At 35.1% G+C, this 25,454-nt stretch overlaps 1 protein-coding gene across 5 annotated transcripts in view; it reads left to right on the forward strand.

The window, feature by feature from the left end:
* The window catches only part of LOC110022777 (ATP-dependent DNA helicase SRS2-like protein At4g25120), a 109,379-nt gene that overhangs the window by 32,793 nt on the left and 51,132 nt on the right, over positions 1-25,454 (forward strand). For 2 of the 5 annotated variants that reach the window (XM_020721879.1, XM_020721882.1), the window contains exons 16-22: positions 9,525-9,575; positions 18,319-18,396; positions 19,314-19,520; positions 19,614-19,652; positions 24,496-24,567; positions 24,685-24,771; positions 24,849-24,905. In XM_020721879.1, the coding sequence (XP_020577538.1) occupies positions 9,525-9,575; positions 18,319-18,396; positions 19,314-19,520; positions 19,614-19,652; positions 24,496-24,567; positions 24,685-24,771; positions 24,849-24,905 (591 nt within the window). The remainder of the gene's footprint in view (positions 1-9,524; positions 9,576-18,318; positions 18,397-19,313; positions 19,521-19,613; positions 19,653-24,495; positions 24,568-24,684; positions 24,772-24,848; positions 24,906-25,454) is intronic. The other 3 variants (XM_020721884.1, XM_020721883.1, XM_020721881.1) reach the window with 2 other exon arrangements.

Raw genomic sequence — 25,454 nt, forward strand, 5'->3', positions numbered from 1 at the left:
TTTATTTCTTATTTTATGTTGTTTTATTCTTGTTGATGGAGTTATCTTTGTATTTTCTTGGAATTCAACAATAAAATTGTGTCGTTTCGTCGTGGTTTTGTTTAACTCCCGTTCATAAGCAAAAAGCGAAAAGAAAAGTATATGACCCAAGGAATATTATAAACGTGTTGAGAAACTATACAAAAAATGTTTTTTTAATCAACCTCCTAAGGAGCGATCTTCTGTAGCACACATAGCGCATCCTACATCAACTGGAGGGCATCATAACGTTCAATCAAACGATGAGTTACTGTATTTTCGATTGCGATTGCTGTTATTGCATATTGTTGTTATTTTATTGTCAAGTTATGGGATTATCATGAGTGGGAAGTTTTAATTCACATATTTTCGATTGCTATTGATGAAAATATTTTGGCCTCAATTTTGAGATTATTTTAAAATCACCAGAAATGATGAAATACTCTAAAAGATGCTCTAATTTCATCCATCATTTTGAAAGAAGTCATTGATTTTTTTTAATGATGAAACATTAGAAATGAGCAACCTAAGGACGAATCGCCAAATGAATTGTCAAATCGTTAGTCAAACATGATCAACTCGTGGCCTTGGTGGATTTCTTTTTCAATATGTAGTCTGACATGATCAATTTGTGGCCTTTTCCATATAGTCATGATTATTGAGTTTTAGCTATCACCAAGGAAATAGTATTATAATATTTTATTTTTATAAATTAGGCTTGTAGTTTAATATTCAATTATGATAAATTAGGCACAATTTTAACAATTATAAAATTTATCTCAAATTTCACTTTTTTCAGTTTTCAACTGAGTCAATTTTATAAAATTTTACACACGAAATCTATAAATTTGATATAATACACTATATGTAAATTATGAATGAATTGAAAGATATAAAAATAAAAAGTTGTAAGTTAATTTATTTTATTCAACCCTTAATTAGCTCTCCCTAATTCCGGTTAATATACCCAACGGACCTACCCGCACGATATAATCCTATGGATGCATTGAATGGACGAGATCCTCCCCTCCCATTTCTCGGTTTCGTTCGCGCTAGAGGTCTCTCTCGATTGCTTCATTGCCTTCAAAAATTCCTTCCGTAGCTTCTACATGATTTTGCACTATAGTAGAATTGTGACCTGCAACATGCGAGCGGCTCGCCGAGTGTCTTAGCCTACAATTCAGGTCTCCATAACTAGATTTGAAGGTGCAAAACGGATTTCAGTGCTTTTGAGACTTTCATTTCCTTCTCCACTCTTCTGTTTTGATTATTTTCTTTAATTTTTTTGTGCTTTTTCTATTTCAATAGCGGTCAAATGCGTCAAACTTGTGTTGAAAGTGTCAAAAATGATATGCTAAGTTTCGTGAGGGCTTAACAAGATATCAATGAAGATAGGAGAAGGGTGGAAGTTTTGACAGCTTCAAAGAATAGTTGGGTTGTCGAGAAGCCGTTTAAGGTGCATTTAACCAAATCAATTATGTTTTTGGTTAAATCACTTTATGAACTAAGATATTCTGAAACATAAAGTTTTTACGAATTCCAGGTTGTTTACTCGAGGTGGCGAGCTTTAGGCAAGTGTGTGGAAGCCTATCATATAATGACTCCATCATTTTAAGGTAAATTAATCCCATGCTAATTTAAAAAGAATAATTTAATTTATGAGAAATTATTTAAATCTTAACGTTTAATATTATGTTTTATAGGTTATTAAGCTCAACATAAAAGTTATCGCGATGTTCCACTAGTTACCAAAGATTAAGAATCTAGCGTGACGGACGATGTGAGTAATTACATTTCTAAATTTTAATAATATTTTTATTTAAAATGTATATTTGACTCCATTTATGTTTTATTTTATTTATATTCTTCATATTGTTAGATATGAAAGATAAGCATGATATAAAATATATATAAGATATGCGTGTATGATAGATATGATATGCAAGTGGACATGATAGAAAAAATATGCATGATATATGAGATATGCATGAGATAAGAGATATAAATGATATGAGAGATATATGATGGTTAGTTGCACAATAGAGTAAGTATGCATGTTAGTAGATGCATGAAGATGTCTCAGAATAATATATTTTTTGAAGAATGAAATAACTTTTATATGAATGTTTGTATGCGCATGTTCAGAGGAGTGACATCAGAGTTAACCCAAACAATAATAGAAATAGAAGTGTCATTGCTGAATTCAAATAGAGTTACAACGACGACTCCTTAAAAAGGAAATAAGTAATAACAAACATAAAACGACACAACTAAACACCCCTAAAGCGTATCCTTGAGTGGTGGTCGGCTAGGTGGATCGAGATGGCTGACATCAACAAAGGAATACAAGTGGCAACAAGGAAGACTTACAAAATATTTGGGACAAAAAGTATGGAGGCTGTCCTGGGTTATGACATCAAAGAGTGGGGTGGATAGCGATGAGATAGCAGAAGGTGTTCCCTGACTGTTCTGGAAGAACTAAACAAGTTTGAAGGATAGTAGGAAAGAAAGAATAAGAGAAGAAAACAAGACTGTTTCGGCGGCCCGACTATCGTTTATTGCTATATGTTTTCCTGTGGTACTGTAGCACCAACATTATCACAAGAAAAGTGTGCAGGAAAACTCCCGCGCACGTCAAAATTTTTCTACCATCCCATCAAATTGTGATGATTATTCACTATCGCGGTGCCGACGATATAATATTGGCTAGGGGCGAGTAGACGAGAGTTTACCTTCCCAGACAACTATGATGTTTACACCGCTAACAACCGTGCTGAATAGATAAAATTAGTTAGGGGTAGGTAAAGGTCTTTCAACCTTAAACAATTATGATGTTTACACCGCTAACCGTTGTGACGACAAAATATTGTCAGTCAAGAGTGTATTAGGTTTTGTTGACGGTGATCTTAACAGAGACATTTGTTTATAAAGAATATACAATAAAAACAAAGTTAAAGTAAATGCATATATAAAATTTGAGTATTTTTGTTTAGAAAATGTTATTGATACACACATTAGCAGATAAAAGATTTCTTAAAGAAATATGAAAGAGATTAAAGTATTCTAAGATTTCTTATAGAGATTTGAAAAACTAACATGCATATTGATTTTTTTTCATAGATCACTATAGTTTAGGAGTGTGATTGATTACTCATGATTTATCGTTAAATAACTCAATATGTTGCTTTAATATTTTTTTAGGTTATAAACATTTGAACAAGATGAATAAAAGAGAAATAAATGTGTATATGAGACGATAACAACAATCAGAAAGATACAATTTTCTGTTTGTTAATTTTAATTGTTTGTTTTTGTGGCTCTTTTATGTATTTTTGAATAATAAACTTTTAGTAATATCAATAGAATAATAGATAAATTTTTTCCACCGTTTTATCGTCCGTCCTATCTTCGCTTTTATAAGCCCCGGGGCGACTAATGTCAAAATATTGTTTAAGTTTCATTCTAGTTTGAGTCAGAAAACTTTATCAAGTTCTTATAGTTTTTAGATCTCAAACTACCCTCTTCAATTGAAAAGCTTACATCTTTCTACTCAATCTTATGAGTTCGAGCATGACAACCAATTCTATTCCATAAAATCCTATGCATTAACTTTTTAAGACTTAATCGAACTTGTAGTGAGAAAAAGTCTATGTTGTTTAATCTCTTTTTAAGAAGTATGATGTTTCCTTCAAGTAATAATTCTTGACTAGGGCTATAGTCGAGCTGAGTGTATCTTGTTTTGGTATTAGTATGTTTAGCTTAAGCTTGTGTCGAGGTTTCATATATTGTTCAAGCTTTGCTTTTTAAAATTTTTAATTATTGCGCTTGATTTATTTTTGACAGGTGAACAAGTTTTTGAACAAGTTAATAATCAAACTAAAAATTCAAATGAGTATTTAGATTTTCATATAAAAAATTCGATGAAAAATTGTACAAATATGATCGCATTTACTAATTTATCAATTATAAATTATGTAGAAATAAAAGGTAACTCATGAACCGTGATCATATGAGATTTAATCGTTTATATTTTATGATGATCATACTACCAAGTTTGCCGCCAACTATCACTTTCAGGTAAAGGTGTTGATTTTCCCATATTATATGTCTTTGTCCTTTTCTAGTTTTTTTAGACAATTTTGTATATATTTTTTGTATTTAGTTGTTGCACCATCCTTACTCTTAATCCTATATAACTTATAATGATTGTTCAACACTTTCTCAACACCACTTTTTAATCAGGTAGGGTTTATGAGCAGAGTGGAAATGTGAGATATATGAGAGATTAGGGTTTCAAAGATACTTGCATAGTACAATGCACTATTACCCTAGCTACTCAGAGTCTCGTATGCTTCTGGCGAAGCCGGGAAGCATGAAACACTGAGAAGCCAGAGAGAAAGTGAGGTTCGCGAGGGTTTAAAGTTAATTTGAAGGACATTTCGTACATACCACATATGTCTTATGTATTTTCACATCTAACATCTAAATTTTAGTAATATAAATATATAATTAATAATTAATAAAAAATATGATTGATATAATAATATATATTATTATTTGATCTATAATTAACTAAATCTAGTTATCACCGAGCTTAATATCGAGTATTTAAAGAGTTACTTGTTGAACAACAAACGAATTTGTTCTTAAACATAAATGAACTAGTTCGACTGTATTCTTGTTTAGTTCATGTGTGCTCCGAACCTTTAAAACTTATTCAAGTTTGTTACTTTTCTAATTTGAACGAACATGATAGAGTCTTAGTTGAGCCGAGTTGAAGTTGTTTATCGAGTGCTTTGGTTCATTTACAGTCGTAGTTGAGCCGAGTTGAACTTATTTAAGTTTGTTTGTTTACCAATTCATCATATAACTTACTTGAAACCCTTAAACAGTCGATTCCTAAACTATTTACTAGATAATTGTTAATTAGGAATGCTTGAATTTTGACATATTAATTTAATATTACTAGATGTCTTATTTTGTCTCTCAGGATTATTTCAAAAGTCAAGCAAATCTATTTCTTTAGTATGGTATGACAATTTTGATGACAATTGAATAAAGCCTTGATGTCATACCGATATGTCTTGTAACCTTCTAGGTTTAGAGTAGTGATGTTAACAATCTGTTGTCAGCTTCCTGCACTAGGTTCATTAGCAGGACTCACTAACCTGCATTTGGGTGCGCTTGTTCGAGCTCGATTGCTTGACATCATCATTTACGGTCAAACGTAGATCCTTGACATCCCTCTCGATAAATGGCCTTCCTGTATAGACGTCGAAGCTACCGAAGGGATAACTGCTGCGCACCTTATTGCAAACAATGGCTGGGACCTTCAACAACTTCGTTGCTGTTTTTGGGCAGATTTATGCCAGCGCATCTCCCAACTCCTAATACATAACCAGCTCATTGATGAACTAGTTGAGCTTGTTTATTCCCACGCTGGAAACATCATCACTGCTCTTGCCTACAAGCCTACAATTGATGAAAATCATAGCAGATTTTTATGGCTCAAAAAGCTCAAAATACACACACGTGATGGATTCTTTTGGTGGTGACTTGCTCTGGATGCCATCCCAACCAAATATTGGCTTTTTAAAAGAGGACAGGCCGAGGATAGGCCATGTCCTTGGGGATGTAATGGTGATGAAGATGCTGGGCATATGACTGCTCGCTGTATAGTTCTACAGGAGGTTTGATACAAACTGCAGCAATGGAGCTTTCTCAGTCCCAACTTCGACAGCCTGCATGCTGTCATTAAGGGCCTAAATGATTCTAACAACAGCAATTTTGGGCTTGTTCTTCTTTTTTGCAAGGTTGTACATCAATCTTCGCTGGCTAGAAATGCCAAAAATTATTTAAGTTTGTTTATTTACCAATTTCAACGAACATGATGGAGTCGTAGTTTAGCCGAAATCAAGTTGTTTATCGAGTGCATTGGTTCATTTACAGCCCTATTCTTGACCAATTCATCATATAAGTAGACTCTCTTGAAAGCTTTAAACAGTCGATTCCAAAATATTTAGTAGATAATTGTTAATTAGGAATGCTTGAATTTTGAGATATTAATTTAATATTACTAGATGTCTTATTTTGTTTCAGGATTTTTTCAAAAGTCAAACAAATCTTTTTCATTAGTATGGTATGACAATTTTGATGATAATTGAATAAAGCCTTGATGTCATACCGATATGTTTTCTAACCTTCCAGGTTTGGAATAGTGATGTTAACAATCTACTGTCAGCTTCCTGCACTACGTTCATTAGCAGGACTCATAAATCTGCATTTGGGTACGCTCGATCGTGCTCGCTTACTTGTATGCGTTCAATCGAGCTCGCTCGCTTGTATGCACTACATATTTGCACTCTTGCTCCGTCTTGGCATGTTAGCTTAAGGATGTATTAATTATTTATGCTTGTCAGATCTCTTATGTGGACACCTCATGGCATCACACTCATGTAAGGTTGCCTTCTCCGTCCCTCGTTAACTTAAGGCTTTCATACTGCCTTATTCACTTGCGTTTTCCTCCTCCTACTACTCTTCCTTGTTTTCATCATTGTGCATGTTTACTTCCTTTTACTCTCGATGATGCAACAGTTGTCATTCTGAGTTTTGCTTTGGTTCTTTCTCTTTTTCCGCTAGTTTTTCACAGAAGTCCATTTCCTTTCCTTCCCTCATTAGTTTCTCTTAGGGTGTTGCATGACCGAACTACATATCTACTCATACCGAGGTTCCAATGTATCTCGTCGATGACATTGAAAAATTCTGTAGAAACTTTCTTTGGAACGAAGATGGTAACACCAAGGGGCTTCACAACGTGGGCTGAACTTTGCCAGACTTGCATGGGACCATATTACGAGCCTCAGGTCTCTGCTTCACCAAATACTGGAACCGAAATATGCAAATAATAAATGGGAGAATCCTTACAAAAGAGGCAACCCTATTACCTGGAAAGTTATCACGAATGGAGTGCAGCGGCTACCACACATTGTTGGATGGAAAATTGTTAGTGGCAAAACATCTCCACAGTCAAACGTAGATCCTTGACATCCCTCTCGATAAATGGCCTTCCTGTATAGACGTTTAAGCTACTGAAGGGAATACTGCTGCGCATCTTATTGCTGACGATGGCTGGGACCTTCCAACTACTTTATGCCAGCGTATCTCCCAACTCCCAATACATAACCATCTCATTGATGAACAAGTTGAGCTTTTTTATTCCCACGCTGGAAAGACCATCACTGCTCTTGCCTACAAGGCCACAATTGATGAAAAACATAGCAAATTTTTATTGTTCAAAAAGCTCAAAATACACCCATGTGATAGATTTTGTTGGTGGCGACTTGCTCTGGATGCCATCCCAACCAAGTGTTGGCTTTTTGGAAGAGGGATGGCCGAGGATAGGCAGTGTTCTTGGGCATGTAATGATGATGAATATGCTGCATATGATTGCTCGCTGTAAAGTTCTACAGGAGGTTCAAAACAAACTGCAGCAATGGGGCTTTCTTACTCCCAGCTTCAACAGCCTGCAGGCTGTCTTTAAGGGCCTAAATGAATCTACAACAGCAAGCTTTTTTGCAAGGTTGTACATCAATCTTGGGGGGCTAGAAACACCAAAAAGCATGGAAGACCCTACGGCACTCCAACGGTCCTAGCATCTGCCACTTTAGAGTTGCTGTTATCTTCACATCACTTCCATCTTTTGGAGCAATGGGGCACCAATCAGTTTGTTTGACAGTACATGCCACCCCCGCCATAACCACCCCTGCCACGTGAGATGGCTCAAAATTAATGTGGATGGAACCCTTCTCTCATCTTATGCTGGTCCCATTGGCATTGTCGTCAGAGATGAAAAAGGCATACTTATTTTGGCTATCGGCAATTCTATCGAGCGCTCGAGTAGTGCCTATGTTGTACTTGGGGCAATTTTATTAATCAAACACCTCTTGGAGCAGTGGGTGTACGAAGTTAGCGTTATTATCATTGAAAATGACAACAAGAACATCTTTGATTCACTTCAACATGTTATGACGAACAACATTAGGTAGACATAACTGTAAGATATGGAAGATCTCTCCTTTTTGACTTATTTCGAACAGGTTCTTTTCCAACATATAGATAGAAGAAAAAGAATAGCTGCTCATACATGTGCTGAAAATGCTATACATGGTAGTTTTTTTGTTATGAATGTTGATAGTTCATATTTCCTTCTTCCTTTTCTTGATTTTGACCAAGCCCATGTTTTGAATGGCTAGGTTTCTTTTTGTAACTTTTTGTACTCTCCTTTTGGTTTAATCCAGTATGCACATTTCAAGATTAAGTCTCCACGCTCTACCCGAGCTGCTTCTTACTTCTCAAAGTTCCTCTTGCTTCCCGTTTCTTGAAATTTTCACTTATTGTTGTCCACCTTGCTCATCCTTCTTCAAATTTTGTTGGTGAATTGAGGAATAAAAATGTTTTTCCTTATACATCAAACAACCATTTCTCGTTATTTTTTTCTCCAAGACCCAATATTATTTGCTCATAAGCTTCTATTAACATGTCAGGGTTAACTTGCTCTCATCTTCACCAAAGAGATGTCATAGCTTACTAGGTCAAAGTTTTTTCTTTTTCCTGGTGGTAAATTCTTACTAGGCTACCCCAATATGAAGATTATATGCAAATCATATCTGAAATTTAGATTACAAAAATTAATTTTTCTTAATAATCATAGAAGAAACTTTTGCTTTTGCAACTACTTTAGCTTGAAATTCATATTGCTTACATTATGAGAGGGCAGCTCAATGTTTATCATTAACTTTTTATTTTTTTATTTTTAGAATGTGTTATGGTAGTAATTTCACTGATTCATTGTGATGATGAACTGAGTGTTGATGATTGTTGGCATTCTGCATGATCAATTGAGGGAAGTTGGTAAGCCAGAACCATTAGAGGGAGGTGACATATCTTACAATATGAAACTTGTGAAACCGTAGAAGAAAAAAAAAACAGCTTCTGTCGTGATTAATTTAATTGAGCCATTGCATATTTCTTATTTGCTCCTCACTTAGTGAGATAAAGGGTTGTTGTTGTTGTGTATATCTTATTTGCTGACCATCTTTTTTGTGATAGCCTTATTTGCATTCTTTCTTTAAATGGCAGAAACACTCTCCCTTTAACTAAGGCTAACCAATGCAATCTCAAAGATTGTTCTCTCTCATGGAAGAAAATCTTTTGTAGAAGGGTTTTTCTGAAATGCCTTTTGTTTGGAAATACTTCTTCCGTTTGATGATTGTCCATGAGAATTTGGAAATTTATTGCTCTCCCAAATTTCTGATTACTGGCATTTAGCCTCTTTTCTCTTGCATTTGGACAAGTTGTCTGCCTTTTCTTTTTCATGATTGAATGCGACATTGTTTTACCATATGAAATGTAATTACAGTTTCATGTCACACACACATTGATACTCTCTTTATTTCCTTATGTACGCATTAGCGCACTAACTTATAATACATGCTGTTTTCTGCTAGGAGCAATCGATTTCAGTGTTCATCTCTTCTGCAGCAAATATGTTACCTCAGGTCCGGCAGAGACTTTCTGCAGTAGCATCTGCTATTTTTCATAAGGAGTAAATTTTCTATTTGCATATAATCTGGATTATGCTTAGGTCTTAGAAATTCACCATCTTTTGTTGTTTTATAGCTTAAAATGGAAATCAAATTCTTTTGTTGTTTTACAGCTTAAATGGATTATACTTGCCTACTCATTCAATGACGTAGGGCTTCTGAACCAGCAGACTGAACTAGCTGGTAAAGAGACTGGCTACAGGATGGCCGGTCCTGATCACTATTGGACCGAGTGACAATTAGAATGGCGACACTGTCACGACCCTTCACTTTTTTCTTTTTTGTTTCTCACCTAATGGGAGTCTATCTATGTGCTTGTTTGCTGGAAGCAAGGCTATGTTTTGTGTGATTTCTCTTTGCAGATTCTGTGTGGAGTCTTCTTTTCCCTTGCTAGGGCTGTATCTTGTGACGGGTGGTGCTTCAGCTGTATCCTGCTCTTAGGTGAGATGGTATCCTCTCCGATTTCCTTCCTACCCTTGCCCCTTCTCTGCCTTAGCTGTCGAACAACCCCTACTCCTCCCTGTTTGCCCCTGACACCCTCTTTCTGCAGCCAGCTTTGCTGTCCAGTCCATCCAGCTGCCTTTCCTGCGCCTTCCTTGTTTTCTAAACCTCCAGCCCTCAAACAGCCACAAATTCTCTTCTCAACCTACTTTACAGCCACCAACTCCTGTCCGAATCCCCTTGCCACTTACCATCACCTCCTCCAGCCTCCCCCGATTCGTCCACCATCCAACCTATTCCTTTCTCTTCACTCCTACTTTCTCATATTCCACATTCCCATACCACTACTACTCTTCACCACCTCACCGATGCCACCATAGCCCTCAGATCTTCTCATCCGAGCCTATTTGGAGATTGGTGTTGTTTTATTTCCATTTTAAGTCCTGTTTGTAACCCTAATTCATTTGCTTAAATAAAATTGCTTCCGTTTCTGCTAGTTTGACTAGTTCCGGTAATATTTGATATCATAACTAGCCTAGCCCTAGTTCTATCGCAGGGTTTCCTAGCATCCACCATAAACCAAAAATTTTCTTTCCTATCATTAAATACCCTGTTCACTCTCACAAATCCCAATTCCTAACCATGCCACCTAGTAGATACATGCCCAGCCTACATCGAGGAGGATATTGATGATGACACTCCGGAGAGACTTACCCTCAATGGTGGCAGCGAAAGCTGAAGAGGAGAAAGAGATGAAAATTTTAACCCCTTTCACAAGAAGGATGTCTGCGATGAAGATGAAATGCCACAACATTACAGAATCCCATATTAGAGGAAGTCTGGAGAAGAGACATCATTTGGAGGACATAAAGATTTCAGAATAAAGGTGAATCTACCATAGTTTGATGGAGGTATGAATCCAGATGATTTTATTGAAGAGCTACAGTTAGTTGAGAGGATCTCTGAGTAAAAAGAGGTGCAGAAGCTAGAAGGGTAAAACTTGCAATAATCAAAATTAGAAAGAGCGCCTCTTTGTGGTGGGATAACTTGCAGTGACAGGGGAAAATAGAAAGCAGTGATAAGAGTAATAAGTGGGAAAAGATGAAGAAAGGGATGCAGAGGAAATACCTCTCATTCCATTACCACCAGGATATGTTCTGAGGCTCCACCACCTGCTGTAGAAAAATCTTCAGTCGAGAAGTTCATGGTGCAGTTTTATCAGCTGCAGGTATGTGATTTGATCGAGCCAGAAGAGCATATCATAGCCCGTCATCGACGGGCCTGAAACCCGCTATTAGCAACGCAGTGTAGTTGCAGCCTAATTCGTCACTTGGAGATGTCCAAACTTTAGTACTGAAAGTGGAAATACAGTAAAAAACATAGCAAACAACCACAATTGGAAAAATCAGTAGGAACACACCTTAGATAGTCGAGAAAGCTAGTTCAGATAAGGATAGAGCCACCTTAGGGAGTTCCGATATCATTCAAATGCACAATTATTACCATACACTATATTTGACCTTGAGATATTCGATTTTGGGTTTTCTGTACTTTTTCTATGTAACAAACTGACTTGGGAGTTTGAAATTATCAAGGCGAAAATGGACGTTCTGATAGTTGTGTGACTTGTACCATACCAGTCTAACATTTAAAATAATGCTCAATGATCATCCGGACAATATAGAGTCGTTGAACTACAATATTTTTAATACACAATAAAGAACAAATAATAGAAGAAGATTCATATTGTCATGATACTAAGGGTCTGTTTGGCGCAGTTGCAGCTACATTGATCCAGGAAGCTGCTGCAGGGAAGCTGGTTGCCTGTTTGTTGCTGCTGTTTGAAAACCGCTGTGGGGCAGCTGTTGATGGAAAAATGTCCATTCTGCCTCTGTTTAGTAAAACTGTTTAAAACAAAAAATGTGACTTTATAATAACTCTACAAGTCCACGAGGAATAATTTAGTGAAATGCAAGAGAATTTAGGCATGGATTGAAATATTTTATGCTCATTTTAGTTATTTATTTATAATTTTTTTTTGTGAATCCGATTGTGTTTCTTGTGCCATGCTCGCTCACTTATGTTGTTATGATTTGATTTGAAAAAGATTTTAAAACACCAATTCAATTCATTCCTCCTCTCAGCAAGCTAGAGACCATCAATTTTTATCAAAACTATGGCTCATTTACTTCATTTAAACACCCAAGAGTACAACATGTAGCAGATGATTATCCAATCTACCACCAAGCCATCAATATTAGACAAATGACCCTTTTGGTTATTGTAAAAATAAAAATGAGTACATTTTAAGACCACATAACTCTAGACTGTGGCACCTGCATAGTTATAGCTTACCCACAAAAATTGTAGATAGTATTACAGTTAAAAATCATTTATACGATGGACTCGCATAAGATAGAAGTTAGTGACCTGCAACAAAAGCTCAATCAAAATTCCTGAGCCAATTTTAAAAAGTAACACACAAAACTAATAAGAATTGTGTGGTATTTACAACAAAAGCTGCTCCAAGAAATTTAAAGCTCTCCTGCTTTAATTTAAAGCTGCTACAATTTATATTTGATAATAAGTTTTCATCGACATTTAAAGCTTTCCTGCTTCTATACTGCTTAATGGTAGCTTAATAATCTTAATATATAAACAAGTCAGGAAGTTACGAATGAGCTTAAACAAGTCAGGAAGTTAATAATACAATGCATCAACTGGACTAAATCCTAGTAGCATGTTAAGTGGAGAATGATGATGGTCAATTTGTTTTGATGCAGTGCTTTATCAATAGAGATTCCAAGGGGCAACGAGCACAAGAGTGTCATTCTTTATGAAAAACGACAAATAATAAATGAATATTATATGTTAACTATTCATGCAAAGACAACTCGGTAGTTATTGAGAAGACTACAAAATTTGTCATTTCTTACTTTATTCCAACAACAAATATCACGCATCCAACCAAGATTTTCAGCACAACTGAGAATCAACCACCAATTTAACATTTTTACAAAATCTAGAAATAAAATAATCCATACAAAGACTTAAGACAATTTTTTTTCAACTTTACTTTGCAAAAATAAAAAAAATAAAAAAAAAAGAGTGCAAGAGTCAGAATTGAAACAATTGCCTAAAGTTTGATTCAATGATGCAAAAACAACACTAAAATAGATGGTGCTCAGCAAACAAACAAGATCAAAACACCAAAAATCTTAAAACTGCCAAATTAGCTAAAAGCAATATTTTCTTTGGTTCTTCTCAAAGTTCTCTTCAGCAAAATGTTCAAAAGGTGTTAGATATAACACAAAGATTACTTGGCTAGCAACCCAATCCCTCTTTTGCCATAGAGGTCACCCTAAGAAGAGCCTTAACGCTTAAAGCAGAAAGCTTCCCAGGAAAGATTGTCCACAACTTGTGAGTCCTCTGAAAGTCTCGATTTCTCGTAAAATGCTTGCAGCTCAACTGAAAGGGCTCGAGCAGCTTCTCGAGACTCCGGAAGCTGATCGCTGAGTAACATCAGTATTGCATACTAATGAAGAATAAGAGTAACGAACTGTGATAGATTGGGATAGAAATTAATAAAAACAATTGGATGAAGAAAGTAAATGAAAATTGAATAATGATAGTTTTTCCCTAACCTAATCCGACAACAAACCTTGTTCAAGCCCTCAACTCAAACTGATTACAATATGAATTCTAACATGACTGCAGGAAATCCTATTGGACTTAGCATAGGTCTTAGGAGAAATCGTTCTCCCAATCATTCATATTCAAAGCATGTCATTCCTATCATTGAGTTGGTTATCCTTAACCTTAAAATTGAACATTTCATAAGCCTAACCCCAATTGGTCCTAAACAACTCAATAACAAAACAAAGGTGATTTTAATATTGTTAAAATGGAAGAAGGAAAACTTGCATATAAAACCAATATTATCTATATGGAACATCATCAGACTCAAATCCCCCGGAGATAGGATCTATGGTCTTTCTGTTTCCAATTTCAGCAGGGTTTATAGATATAATACCAGGAAACCCTTTGAAGGCCCCTCCATAAATCTCTGTTGATATTCTTTTTCTTCAGAAGATTCCACACACGGACTTCAGGATCAATTTTTATGACCTCAACAACTGTAAATCACAATAACAAAACCGCAGCTGAAGTCGTAAATGTTAGCCAAACATACTATAATTTGTACATATAATTCCTGATGAGCCTGTTTTCCATTTGGTAGGGATAAACAAAATCAGCTACAAATAAAAATTTGGATAATTTTCTGAAACGCTAGGCCATAAGTTAAGTGAAAACATTTCAAAAGTTGCTATTTGTATTGGTACAAAGCTAAAAAATTATATGAATTATTATAACTCTACAAAGAGCTAAAAATTAAGCTTCTAAAAATTTGATTCAACATAAAAGAAACAAACATCAAGTTGGTTGGTTGAAGTGGAGTCTAAAGGCCTTCGTTTATGTAGAACTAAAACTGAATACATGGAATGTAATTTTAGTGGTAATAGCTCTAGTGACAGAAGTGTGGCTTTGGGTGATCTAATTATTAAAAGGTGTCAACGATTTTGTCCAAAGCGATGGTGATATAGATGGGGATGTTAATAGTAGAATTCAAGTTGGTTGGTTGAAGTGGAGGAATGCTTCGGGCCTTTTGTGTGATAGAAAAGTACCGCTAAGACTGAAAGGAAAATTTTATAAGATGGTGGTGAGACCTGCAATGCTCTATGGCGCTGAATGTTGGCCTTTAAAAGAGAAGCATAATAATAAGTTAAGTGTTGCCGAGATGAGAATGATTAGGTGGATGAGTGGCTTTACACTTAGAGACAAAATGCGGAATGAATATATTCGTGATAGGGTTGGTGTAGCTCCCGTGACAGACAAAATTAGAGAAAGTCGTCTTAGATGGTTTGGTCATATTAATCGTCGACCATTAGATGATCCGATTAGGAGAGTAGATGTTTTAAATTCCACTAGTGTTAAGAAAGGCAGAGGTAGACCTAGGAAGACTTGGGCTTATTGTATTAAAAATGATCTTAATTTACTAGAACTAAATGAAAATATGACATTAAATAGGACGCAATAGAGAAAAAGGATTCATGTAGCCGATCCCACGTAGTGGGATTAAGGCTTTGTTGTTGTTGTTGTATAAAAGAAACAAACAGTCTAGTGCAGATCAAAACTGTTGTTAAATAATCATAAAATGCACAGTGGGAGGTGTAGAGGCGGAGGAACAATCATTACTCTTTGGATACCAATTCGATTATAACCCTTACTTGCAGATAAAAAAATCTAGATTTAGAATGACCAAGAACACATTAATCAAATTGAAAAAAAAAAGATTAACAATGGAGCTATTTGAAGCATATCATACAACACTTCTCTTGCCACATATTCAATCTTCATTTGTAGAAGCAATAGATATTAGAAGCAGACACTTCATATCTCTCTCTCTCTCTCTCTTGTTTTTCATGAAAGAATAAGCTCAAAGTACATCATTCGGAAATATATCATAAAAAAGAAGTAATGAATTTCTTAAGGAAATGGAGATAGAAAACAATACCTTTCTACTTCTCTTGCTTTTTAACACTCCCTGCGATCTCCTTCTCGCTTGCCCTTGGTTTACTATTCCCCTCAAGCTGATCCTTCTAGTTTCGCTTTATCTCTTCCAGAAGCTTGTCCTCCAAAGCCATATTGTATTTCAATCCCTCTCCAAATCCAGCCGGCTTAAAATATAATAAAACCGACAATAGAGACGGGCACCACCTAAGCTTTCCAACCATGATCAATTAAACAAGAAAAGCCTTGACGACCAAAAAATAAACATATTTTTAAACAAGAAATTAGCTGAGCTCATGGTGGTGAGAGAGACAGAAAGATTAAAGAATAAACAAGAAAAAATATACTTCCTCTGCACAAAGCACCACGAACCACACTATGGCGGAAGAAGGAAGAAGAGGGCTGTGCAGCTTCGACAGAGAGGATGGAGAAAGAGGGACAAGACTTCCTTTCAACAAAAAGACAAGAGAAGAAGAACGAACGAGCCGAACTGTCAGAGAAGAGGAAAGAACAAGAGAGAGGACGAACGAACGAAAGCCAGCACCAACAAACGACCGCGAGAGGAGGAGAGGGGAAGGAGCAGAGCTTGCTTTCGCATAACGACCCGAAAGAACCAACCTTCGATCAAAGGGGCAACTGGGTAAGAATAGAATCGCGGAACACGGGTCCGCTTTTTGCGAAAACCCTCCCCACTGGCGGCCGCGAAGCTCCTCTGTCGCTCCCCCAAATAGTAGATCTCGGCGGTGGGGTGCAACGAAGCTCTCCAGCTGTGCCCCTAAACAGACTCTAAGAGTTCGTTCTTCTGTAAACACTCTTTGTTGTTAGTCAGGTAACTAAAATGAACATACCTTGAAAGAAGCGGTTAAACAATTTTAAGTTATAATTTAGTGAATAATTATAGTTTTACCACAATAGTTACACAACATTTTTGGTTTTGAGATTCAATCAGAGGGGTGAAATATGCTAGTGAGTAGAACTGATGTGGGATGATTACTTGATGTACAAAAATCAAAGATAGAAATGAAGCTTTAATCAAGCTTGGTTTTGATATCAAAATTGATGAAAAAGAGTGATGAAGTACTCAATGTACACATTTTGTAGTGAATGAAGTATACAACTTGGATACATGGAGTACTTAATTGACATCATGAAGTTTTAAATTTAATTCAACAATGTTCAATTCATTACACGTAATGATGCATTTTTATATGAATCTGGTTATAGGTTTGTACTAAATAATTTAAATTTAAACTTAATCCTATTTTAAATCAAATTCAAATCGATAATTTTCTAGAAGACATTGAATCTGATATAAAATTTTTTTTTAAAAAAATATATCACAAATGGAAATATGACTAAAATGCTTAAACATTGGCCATGTTCAATTATGTTGTAGGTGTTGGCTCGAGCCCTTATAGCTGGCCCTTGGCTGTGTTTTTGTGCACCAATTAAGCCTAATTTATGCTACATTATGCTACATCATGAAGTTTCCTGAATTTGAAATGCATGAGAAACTTGAGAACGAACCATAAACATCACATTCTTTATTATTTAGAAGCTATTATTCATGCAAAGAAACCAACCATAGAACAAGTTGATAGAAATCACCAGTTTGTTGATCTAAATGTTACATTGGTACACGAAGTATCATGACTTGGGAAGTCCTCTAAGAATCCTTATCGAACAAAATGTGAGAATCAATAGTAAAATAAGATAGCATTTGCCATAGCCTATGCATGGAACTCATGGTTTAAATTTATTTCCTAAAAGACCGATGGACAGTAAGTTCTCAGAGTCGAAAACAATAATTAAAATAATAGAAATCCTTCTTTTTCCTTACATGTTTACGTCTCCGGTTATTCTTTTGAATTCAAGCTACAGGGGGATAATTCAGATAGCATTTGCCATAGCCTATACATGGAAAAGCTGTAATCGGTGATAAGAAACTCATGAAACAGCTAAGTAGATCTCAGACCATTGATGGTCTCGGTAGTTTAAGGAAAAATCAGTGGAAAATAAGCAACATACATGAATCCTGACTTTCTCTTCAAGGTACAATCGGGCCAAGTCATTCTGTGGTTGTAGGCAGTTAAACCATTAACATGAGGAAGATGATTCCTTATATGAACAGATGGTTTTAATCTTAAGTGTACTTGATTATGGCTGAAGTTGAAACTGCATGTAGATAGAATCAAACTTAATAAGGCATTTAAAAAGTAGTCAATGCATCTCGTTCTCATAGGCATTTACAATATAAGCAATGTGCATTTAAATCAACCTTGAACATAGAAAAATATGATCGTTGTCATAGGCATCTTCAACAATATAAGCATGGGACCTTAATTCAACCTAGAAAATAGAATAAAATGACGCAGAGACAACATACTTAATAACATTGAACATTTTTTTGTGGTTCTAATTAATAGAAGTTTCTGATTTGCATCAATAGGGAAAATGTTCTCGTTGTTACCATCAGCACTTCTAAATTCTTTCTTGAAAGTGTTGTAGAAATTTGAATTTCTGCCAATTTTCGTTGTTCTGGAAAGCTTCTACAACCATTCACTTTTTTATCATTGACTGCCTTGATTTTGAAATAGTCGGATCTCATTCACTATTCATGGCATGTCCCTACTTTGTGCATGAGTTGTTTTTCCTTTTCTGAAGTGTGTTTTACTTCATGTTGCAGAGGTGCCTTCTTGAACAACGGGCCATAATTGATGTTGATGATGGCAAGTATTTGAATGAAGAGAGTGATCCAAGATCTGTGAGTGTCGTGCATGATTTTGTTGAGGAATATTGTTGTTAATCTATTTTAGAGAATTACTTTAATTCTTTGAATTATGCTTTTTATTTTGGCTGAATCTGCACTCAGTAAACGAGTCTTTATGTATTTGTTGATTTGAGACCCTTCATAGCAAACTGTTTGCCAGCTCACTTTTTCATTTTTTCCCATGATGTTTACCTGCATTTTGTTTTCTTTGTTTTGTGTTTTTTTTTTTTTTTTTTTTGAGAAAAATGATAGTTCATCTTTTTATACTCTTCGTTAATATACCCATATTAGATCTGATAGGAATATGTCCTACCAAGGTTTGCAATCTAACCTGTTATTTTCTTTGACGTTCGGAATGTTTGGAAGAAATTGAGCTCTTGTTATCTGTCTTTACTTTCATCACTGCAGAAAACGATTTTGCATTTGATTATTTTCATTAAATTTTTCTTAGTTTCTTCTCTGCATATTTTGTTCCACTAAAGAGAGAGTTTCTGCTTGACATCTTTTTTGAACTAGTCAGCTTTTGTGCTTCTAACTGAAATTTTGACCCCTTACAATTCCATTTCAAGTGGGTTTCTATGAAGATTCAGTTAGATGTTTTCATCAGTAGGACTAATGTCCTTCATAATCTTGAGCTGAACTCCTGGGGCTATTTTTCAAGTCTATGTCAGTTTTCAATTTTATATCCTAGTATGCAACAGTGTAAACCATTTTGCTAGCAAAATTTTACCTAGCCTCTGACCTACTGTATCCTTCTTCACCTCTCCCTTCCGCCTTCTCTTTGTTTCATGCTCATAATGCACAGATTTCGTTTCCTTTGTTGTGCTTTGAGCTTTAATAACATTTTGATCGCACCTTGTACCATTTAATGAAAGGGAGTAAATTTTGAATGCTGAATTGCTTACCTGCAGGCTCTGGAATACTTATTGGATGACGTCTGTGATTTTCTGTCTTCACATTATAAAATTGAAGATAGAAAAGAAAGTAGTGATGACAAGGATGGCTGTGTTCACGTACTTAAATCTTTTCTAGATTACATTTCCACGAGGGAATCAGAAAATTTCCGGTCTCGAAGACAAGATAATGGCAATTCTGTAACTTTGACTACTATTCATCAGGTTATCCATTTCTGCAATTTTATTTTATTTCATTTTTTCAAAAGGCTTAATAGTAAGGTTGAGAATGATAAAGGTTTTGTTTTCCTCTTGAAGTCTAAAGGTCTGGAATGGGACGTCGTTTTCATTGTGAAGGTATGGCTCATCACTTAAGTATGCCTTTTTGGTTCATGAAGGTGGTTTCTTATAAATTCAAGTTCCGCGCTTTTTTAGCCTCTTTTTTGTGTTCTTTTTAAGTTGTTATCACCATGGAGTTACCTTTTGCTAAGGTCGGATCTTGAATTCGCTCCAGCAAAGTGATTCCTTGATACTAGAGTTGAATCAAATCATAATAACGAAAACAAGGCAATGCAACTAGAGTTACAATCAAGACTCAAACGGAAATGAAAACGACACAAAACACCAATATCTTGCTAGGATTTTGTAGGAATATCTGTGGACATCGATGAAGAGGCATGGTGGTTGGCAGTGGAGCAGGGAAGAGATGGTGGTGGATGGTTGGAGACAATAAAGGGCTGAGTCATTGGTAGGTGTAAACACGAAGAAGGGTAGGGGGTCGACGACTGGGAACCAGGGAAGGCATGTGAGGGTCAGTGGCTGGAACAAGGAGAAGGGAAGGTGGCTAGCAACTTGAAACAGTGAGAAGGTGAAGGTTGGGGCTGACTGCTTGAACAGGGGGAAAGGAATCAGTTAGAAACATGGATAAGGTGAACATTGGGGCCAACGGCTGAACAGGGAGAGGGGAAGGTGGACGGTGGTTGGAAATAAGGAGAAAGTGAATGTGTGGAGGTAATTGTGGAGATATTCATCTTCTCAGAGCAGGATATAGTTGGAGCATCATTTATCGTTGGATATAACCCTAGCAAGGGAAAATGCTTGGAGACAAAATTCTGAAATCAAATAAACTAAATTCTAAAAAAACAAAAAATCTCTATTTAATAATTGATAGAAAAGAAGGCGGAGGAAGGCAGAGTTGCTTAGTCAACTAACACCCCTTGTTGAACTGGTTGAGCTGGTTCAGCCAAGCCCTCACGTCATTCCTTGGTTAAAATTGGATATAATTGAATTTTTCTTATTTAATCTTCTAGCAAGTGGATGTGTAATGATTTATTCAATGTGGTTGTCGCTTTTTATAAATGTGACAATATTGTTGTTGTAGAGAAAATAAATTTTTGGAAGTTGCTATAGCTGTTGTAATGAAAAGAAAAAAAAAACTAGATAGTATCATTCTAATGCATACCATACACTAATATATTTGATTATAAAAAGCAACAAACTTTTGGAGTGAGTATTAATATTCTTAAAATTGAACTAATAAGAAAGTTGCTCAAACAAATCATGAAGGGCCATTTGGTTTGCTTGCTGAAAAAATAATGCAGAATAAATCGAATGCGGTATAATTGAAATATAATTTATTTAAATTATTTTAGAGTTGTTTGGTGTGGTGTCATCAAACGCAAAAGATTTATTTTTTGTCCGGTTTGAAATAAAATGAAGTCAATGAGAAATCCGATGGCGGGTGGCAAGTTGTAATAACCACTTTTGAGAAATTGGGTAAAATTTTTGGTGATTTAAAATGTATCTCAAATTTGCATCTCTTAGAATTCAATCAAATAATTTTCTAAAATTCTACGCTTTAAATCGATCAATTTGATGTAAAATAGTAGATATAAATTATGTATTGAATGAGAGATATTAAATTTAGAAGTTGTTGAATTAATTAATTCAATTAAACTCTAATTAAAACCTTAATTAACCTAAACTCTTCCTAATCCCGCTTTACTATTTACCATCGACCTAACCTCGCTCTATTAATTTCTGGATGGCGTCGAATGGGGCAATTTACTCCAGAGCTTTTGATCCCTCTTCCCCTCTTTTGGTTTTGTCCACACTTCCCCATCTCCTTCTCCAAATTCTCATCTTCTATGAAGCTTTGCTCGGCTACTGTAGTCAAACGTGAACAAAGATATGTCAGCATCTTGCTGAGTTCCGCGACATACGACTCGGGTCATCGAAACGCAATCTCAAGGTAGGAAACTGATTGTAGCTATATTTGATATTTTTAAATCATCACGTTTTGTTTCTACATTTTTCTCAATTTTTTTTTTGTATTTTTCGTTTTTGGTGGCCATTCGAAGCACTGAACTTATGTCAAAAGTGTTGAAAGTGTTTTGCGAGATTTGTAAGGGCTTTAGTACAAAATCAGCAAAAGGGAAGTGAAGATTGAGAAGATAGGAAAAGTGGAAAGAAGTTTTGGTAGCTTTGGAGAAGGGCAGATTGTTGTGAAAGTTATTTAAGGTACATTTAAGCTAAGCAGTTGTGTTTTTTGTTAAATTATATTGAGTCAAGATACCCTAAAATCGAAAGTCATTTACAGATTTCAAGATGCTTTCTTGAGGCAACGAGTTCCAAATATACGTGTGGAAGCTAGTTGTAGTACGACTTCGTAAATTGCAGGTAAAATAATTATTTGCAAACTTAAGAAGAATAATTTTATTAACGAAAAATTGTTTGAATCTTAAAGTTTTAGTTTTGCTTTATATGTGTTTAAGATAAACATAAAAGTTATCGCAATGTTCAGATAGTTACCAAATATTATGAATATAACATGATAACTAAGGTGATAAATTTTATATTTAAATTTTAGTAATCTTCTTTTTTCAAAATGCACGTTTGACTCTATATGAAAGATCTAACTAAACTAGAGTGTACATAAAGTCAAACATATATTTTGAATTAAAAGGATTAGTGAAATTTAGAAATGTAATTATTCATCTCGATTGTTATGCCAGATTCTTAATCTTCGGTAACTATCTGGACGTTGCGATAACTTTTATGTTGATATTTATAGCATATAAAACATAATATCAAATTTTAAGATTTAAGTAAGTTCCATTAATCAAATTATTCTTCTAAGCATATGATTAATTTATCTAAATTTACGTAGTCGTCTTACGACTAGCTTCCACACCCTTGCCTCGAGCTTGTTGTCTCGGTTGAATGACTTAGAAACTGAAAATATTTTAGGATTTGATGGAATTTTGGCTCATAATATTATTTAACTCAAAACATATCTAATTTGCCTAAATGTACCTTAAACAACTTCACGACGTAACCCAACACTTCTTCGAAGCTGCCAAATCTTCTTCTTTTTTTCTTATTAGTTTCATCCTTTCTTATCTTCTTTGATTTCTCGCTTAAGACCCTTACGAAAGTTCACAACTTTTGACTTGTTCGTGCTCTGGATCTCGCTTGTGCTTTTGTGCTCAGACAAAGTTTCACAAGATACAAAAAACGAGAGAGGGAGATGGGGAAGTGCAAATGAAACCAAGAGATTGGAGATGTTTCGAAGGCTCTGGAGTAAGGATACCCCATTCGACGCCAACCGAGGGTAAATATCGCATGGGTACGTTGGTTGTGAATAGTGAGGGAATTAGGAAGGGATAATTAAGAGTTGATTAAGTTTAATTAAACTTATAACTTTCATATTTTTAATCTTCCAAATCTTTCATAATTTATATATAATATTATATATCGATTGTTTTGACGCATAGAGTTTAATAAAATTTCTTTGGTCAAAATTTTTGGGATGCAAATTTTGGGGTGTATTTTAAATTTGCAAATTTTTACCCAATTTCTCCCCAAATTTTTACCAATTTCACTGTTTTTATAATGACCAACCACCTTTTTGATTTTACCACTTAGTTTTGAGTGAGCTAAAATTAGTTTGTCTGGAATGTCCCTTAACCTGCTTTCATTTTCATAATTATTCAATTAGGTTTATCATATGTTTATTAGAATAAAAATATCATAATTAAATTATTAGAAATTTTGACAGTCATAAGTTTTGCTGACTCAAAAAAAAAAAAAAATTGAAAATTTAAAGTTGTTGAAATGGGTTTAGCCACAAATCATATCCAATAATAACAACAGGTGATTGGAGTTGCACGTTGTGTGATTTGATCAGAAGAAAGCCCCTGACAGACAAGTTCCATTTGTCACAAGTAACCCTAGTGCCATGGCGTGCTTGACAATGGAGGAATCATAGCAAGCGAAAGAAACCTTGGAGCCAGTTATAATGGCAGAAGCAAGGGAAACCAATGAACTAGCCGTAGATAATTGCTGAAGAAGAATCACAAAGAATACATTTGAAGCCATTTTACACAATATTATTTTATGAATACCATTTGAGGCAATTAAAATAAATGGTTTATATTTGTTTGATAATAGTATGTTTGGTTGTATGATACATAGTTACCAATGACTAAATGAATATAGTCTAACTTTTCTGCATGACTGCTCACCATGTTTTTGTACCCATTGAGATGATTAGATGAATAGATTGTGGGGTAGGTTTTTTCTTTTTAAAACCACTAACACTGTGAAACTTGTTGACGGTTGATTTTAAAATCGATGCAGAAGAAATTAATGACCAAACAAAGCATCACAAAATTTCATCTAATTATGAAAATGTATATTTATGTATTTTGTCATTTCGAACTCCATTGTCCAGTTACTTTATCCACCACACTGAATTACATTTGTTAAGATGAGTTATTGATGGAGTAATATGATCAATTGTTTGTGAAACTCTGTTAAGAATTTTAGTTTATTGATTTAGCGGTAGGTTCTTAAATGTCGTGCTATAAAAAATCATAAGATGCGAGAAATGATATAAAGTACCTATTTCCAGAAAATCAAATGAAAATTTTCTTGGTTAATTATTCACAATAACAACCTGGTTCTTTTGGCACAAAATTTGTCTGTTGGGTCATGTAGGTTTTACAGTTCTTTATGTAATTCTAAACCATTGTTTCTCTTTGATTTTCCTCAATCTGTTCTAAACATGCATCAAGATTTTTTTAATTGCACATGATTATAGAATTATAATTAGGCTTGATTTGATATTTTAATGATTGGATGGACGTCATATACCAATTACTTTTGTACTTTTCCATTCCCATATCCCATTTTGCAGGCAAACGACGCCGAAATTCCTTTGCTGCATGAGTTTGACGACGCTGTACAGGAAATTGGGATGAAGTTAGAGGTGTACCTACCTGATTTTTTGTTGTTCTTTTTGTTGTTCATATTGTTTTAATTTTTTTTTTTTGCAATGAAATATGCTTGAACTCGTTTATTCAAGTGACTAGTTGTTTTCTACTAGGAGGAACGGAGATTGCTTTATGTTGCCATGACGCGTGCTCGTAAGAAGTTGTATATTTTATATAATACAGTTGACTGTAACTGGAAGGTAGTTTGCGTTTATGTTGCATAATTTCTGGTTCTTTCTTTTATGTACTTCTTTATTATTTTCACCTAACGTTACAGTTGCTTCAACCATCAAGGTTTTTGAAAGAGATTCCCAGTCATCTTGTTGAACTCCAGGTACGTAATCAGTCATTATATTCTGCTTTCACGACCAATCATTATAATTTTTTTTCAGGTAATAGTAACTAGAAATTAATTTAAATGAATGAAATCAAATTTAATTAATGGAAGAGAGATTAAATAAATCTAATTGTAATACTCGTTAAAAAATTAGGTTAAATAAATGCTAAATTTCTCTAACAACACTTTTTAAACAGGCATTTGTCACTCGCGCCCAATGTGATGTATTTGCTGAGGGTTCAATGATGTCGGTTGATCCAAATGCGATAGAGGGAGAATGATATAGTTAGTGAGAGACTGAGAGGAGGGAGAGCAAGGGAGTGAGAGGAGAGCCATTGGGCAAGGGCTCGCGCAGAATGCACAAGAGAAGTGTGCATGCGGATTGCTCGGACAAATGTGCACTAGCTATAAGTTGAGGCGAGGCGGGCTTTTTTGTCATTTACGCAAGGACTTTGACTGAAAATTTTAGGGTTTTTTCTTCCATTATCCTAATCCTGAATAGGTGATTTTTTATTGATTTTCTTCTGAATTATGGAAATCCATAGG

The sequence above is a fragment of the Phalaenopsis equestris genome, unplaced genomic scaffold (assembly GCF_001263595.1).
Source record: "Phalaenopsis equestris unplaced genomic scaffold, ASM126359v1 Scaffold000202, whole genome shotgun sequence".
In the NCBI taxonomy this organism is placed as follows: Eukaryota; Viridiplantae; Streptophyta; class Magnoliopsida; order Asparagales; family Orchidaceae; genus Phalaenopsis; species Phalaenopsis equestris.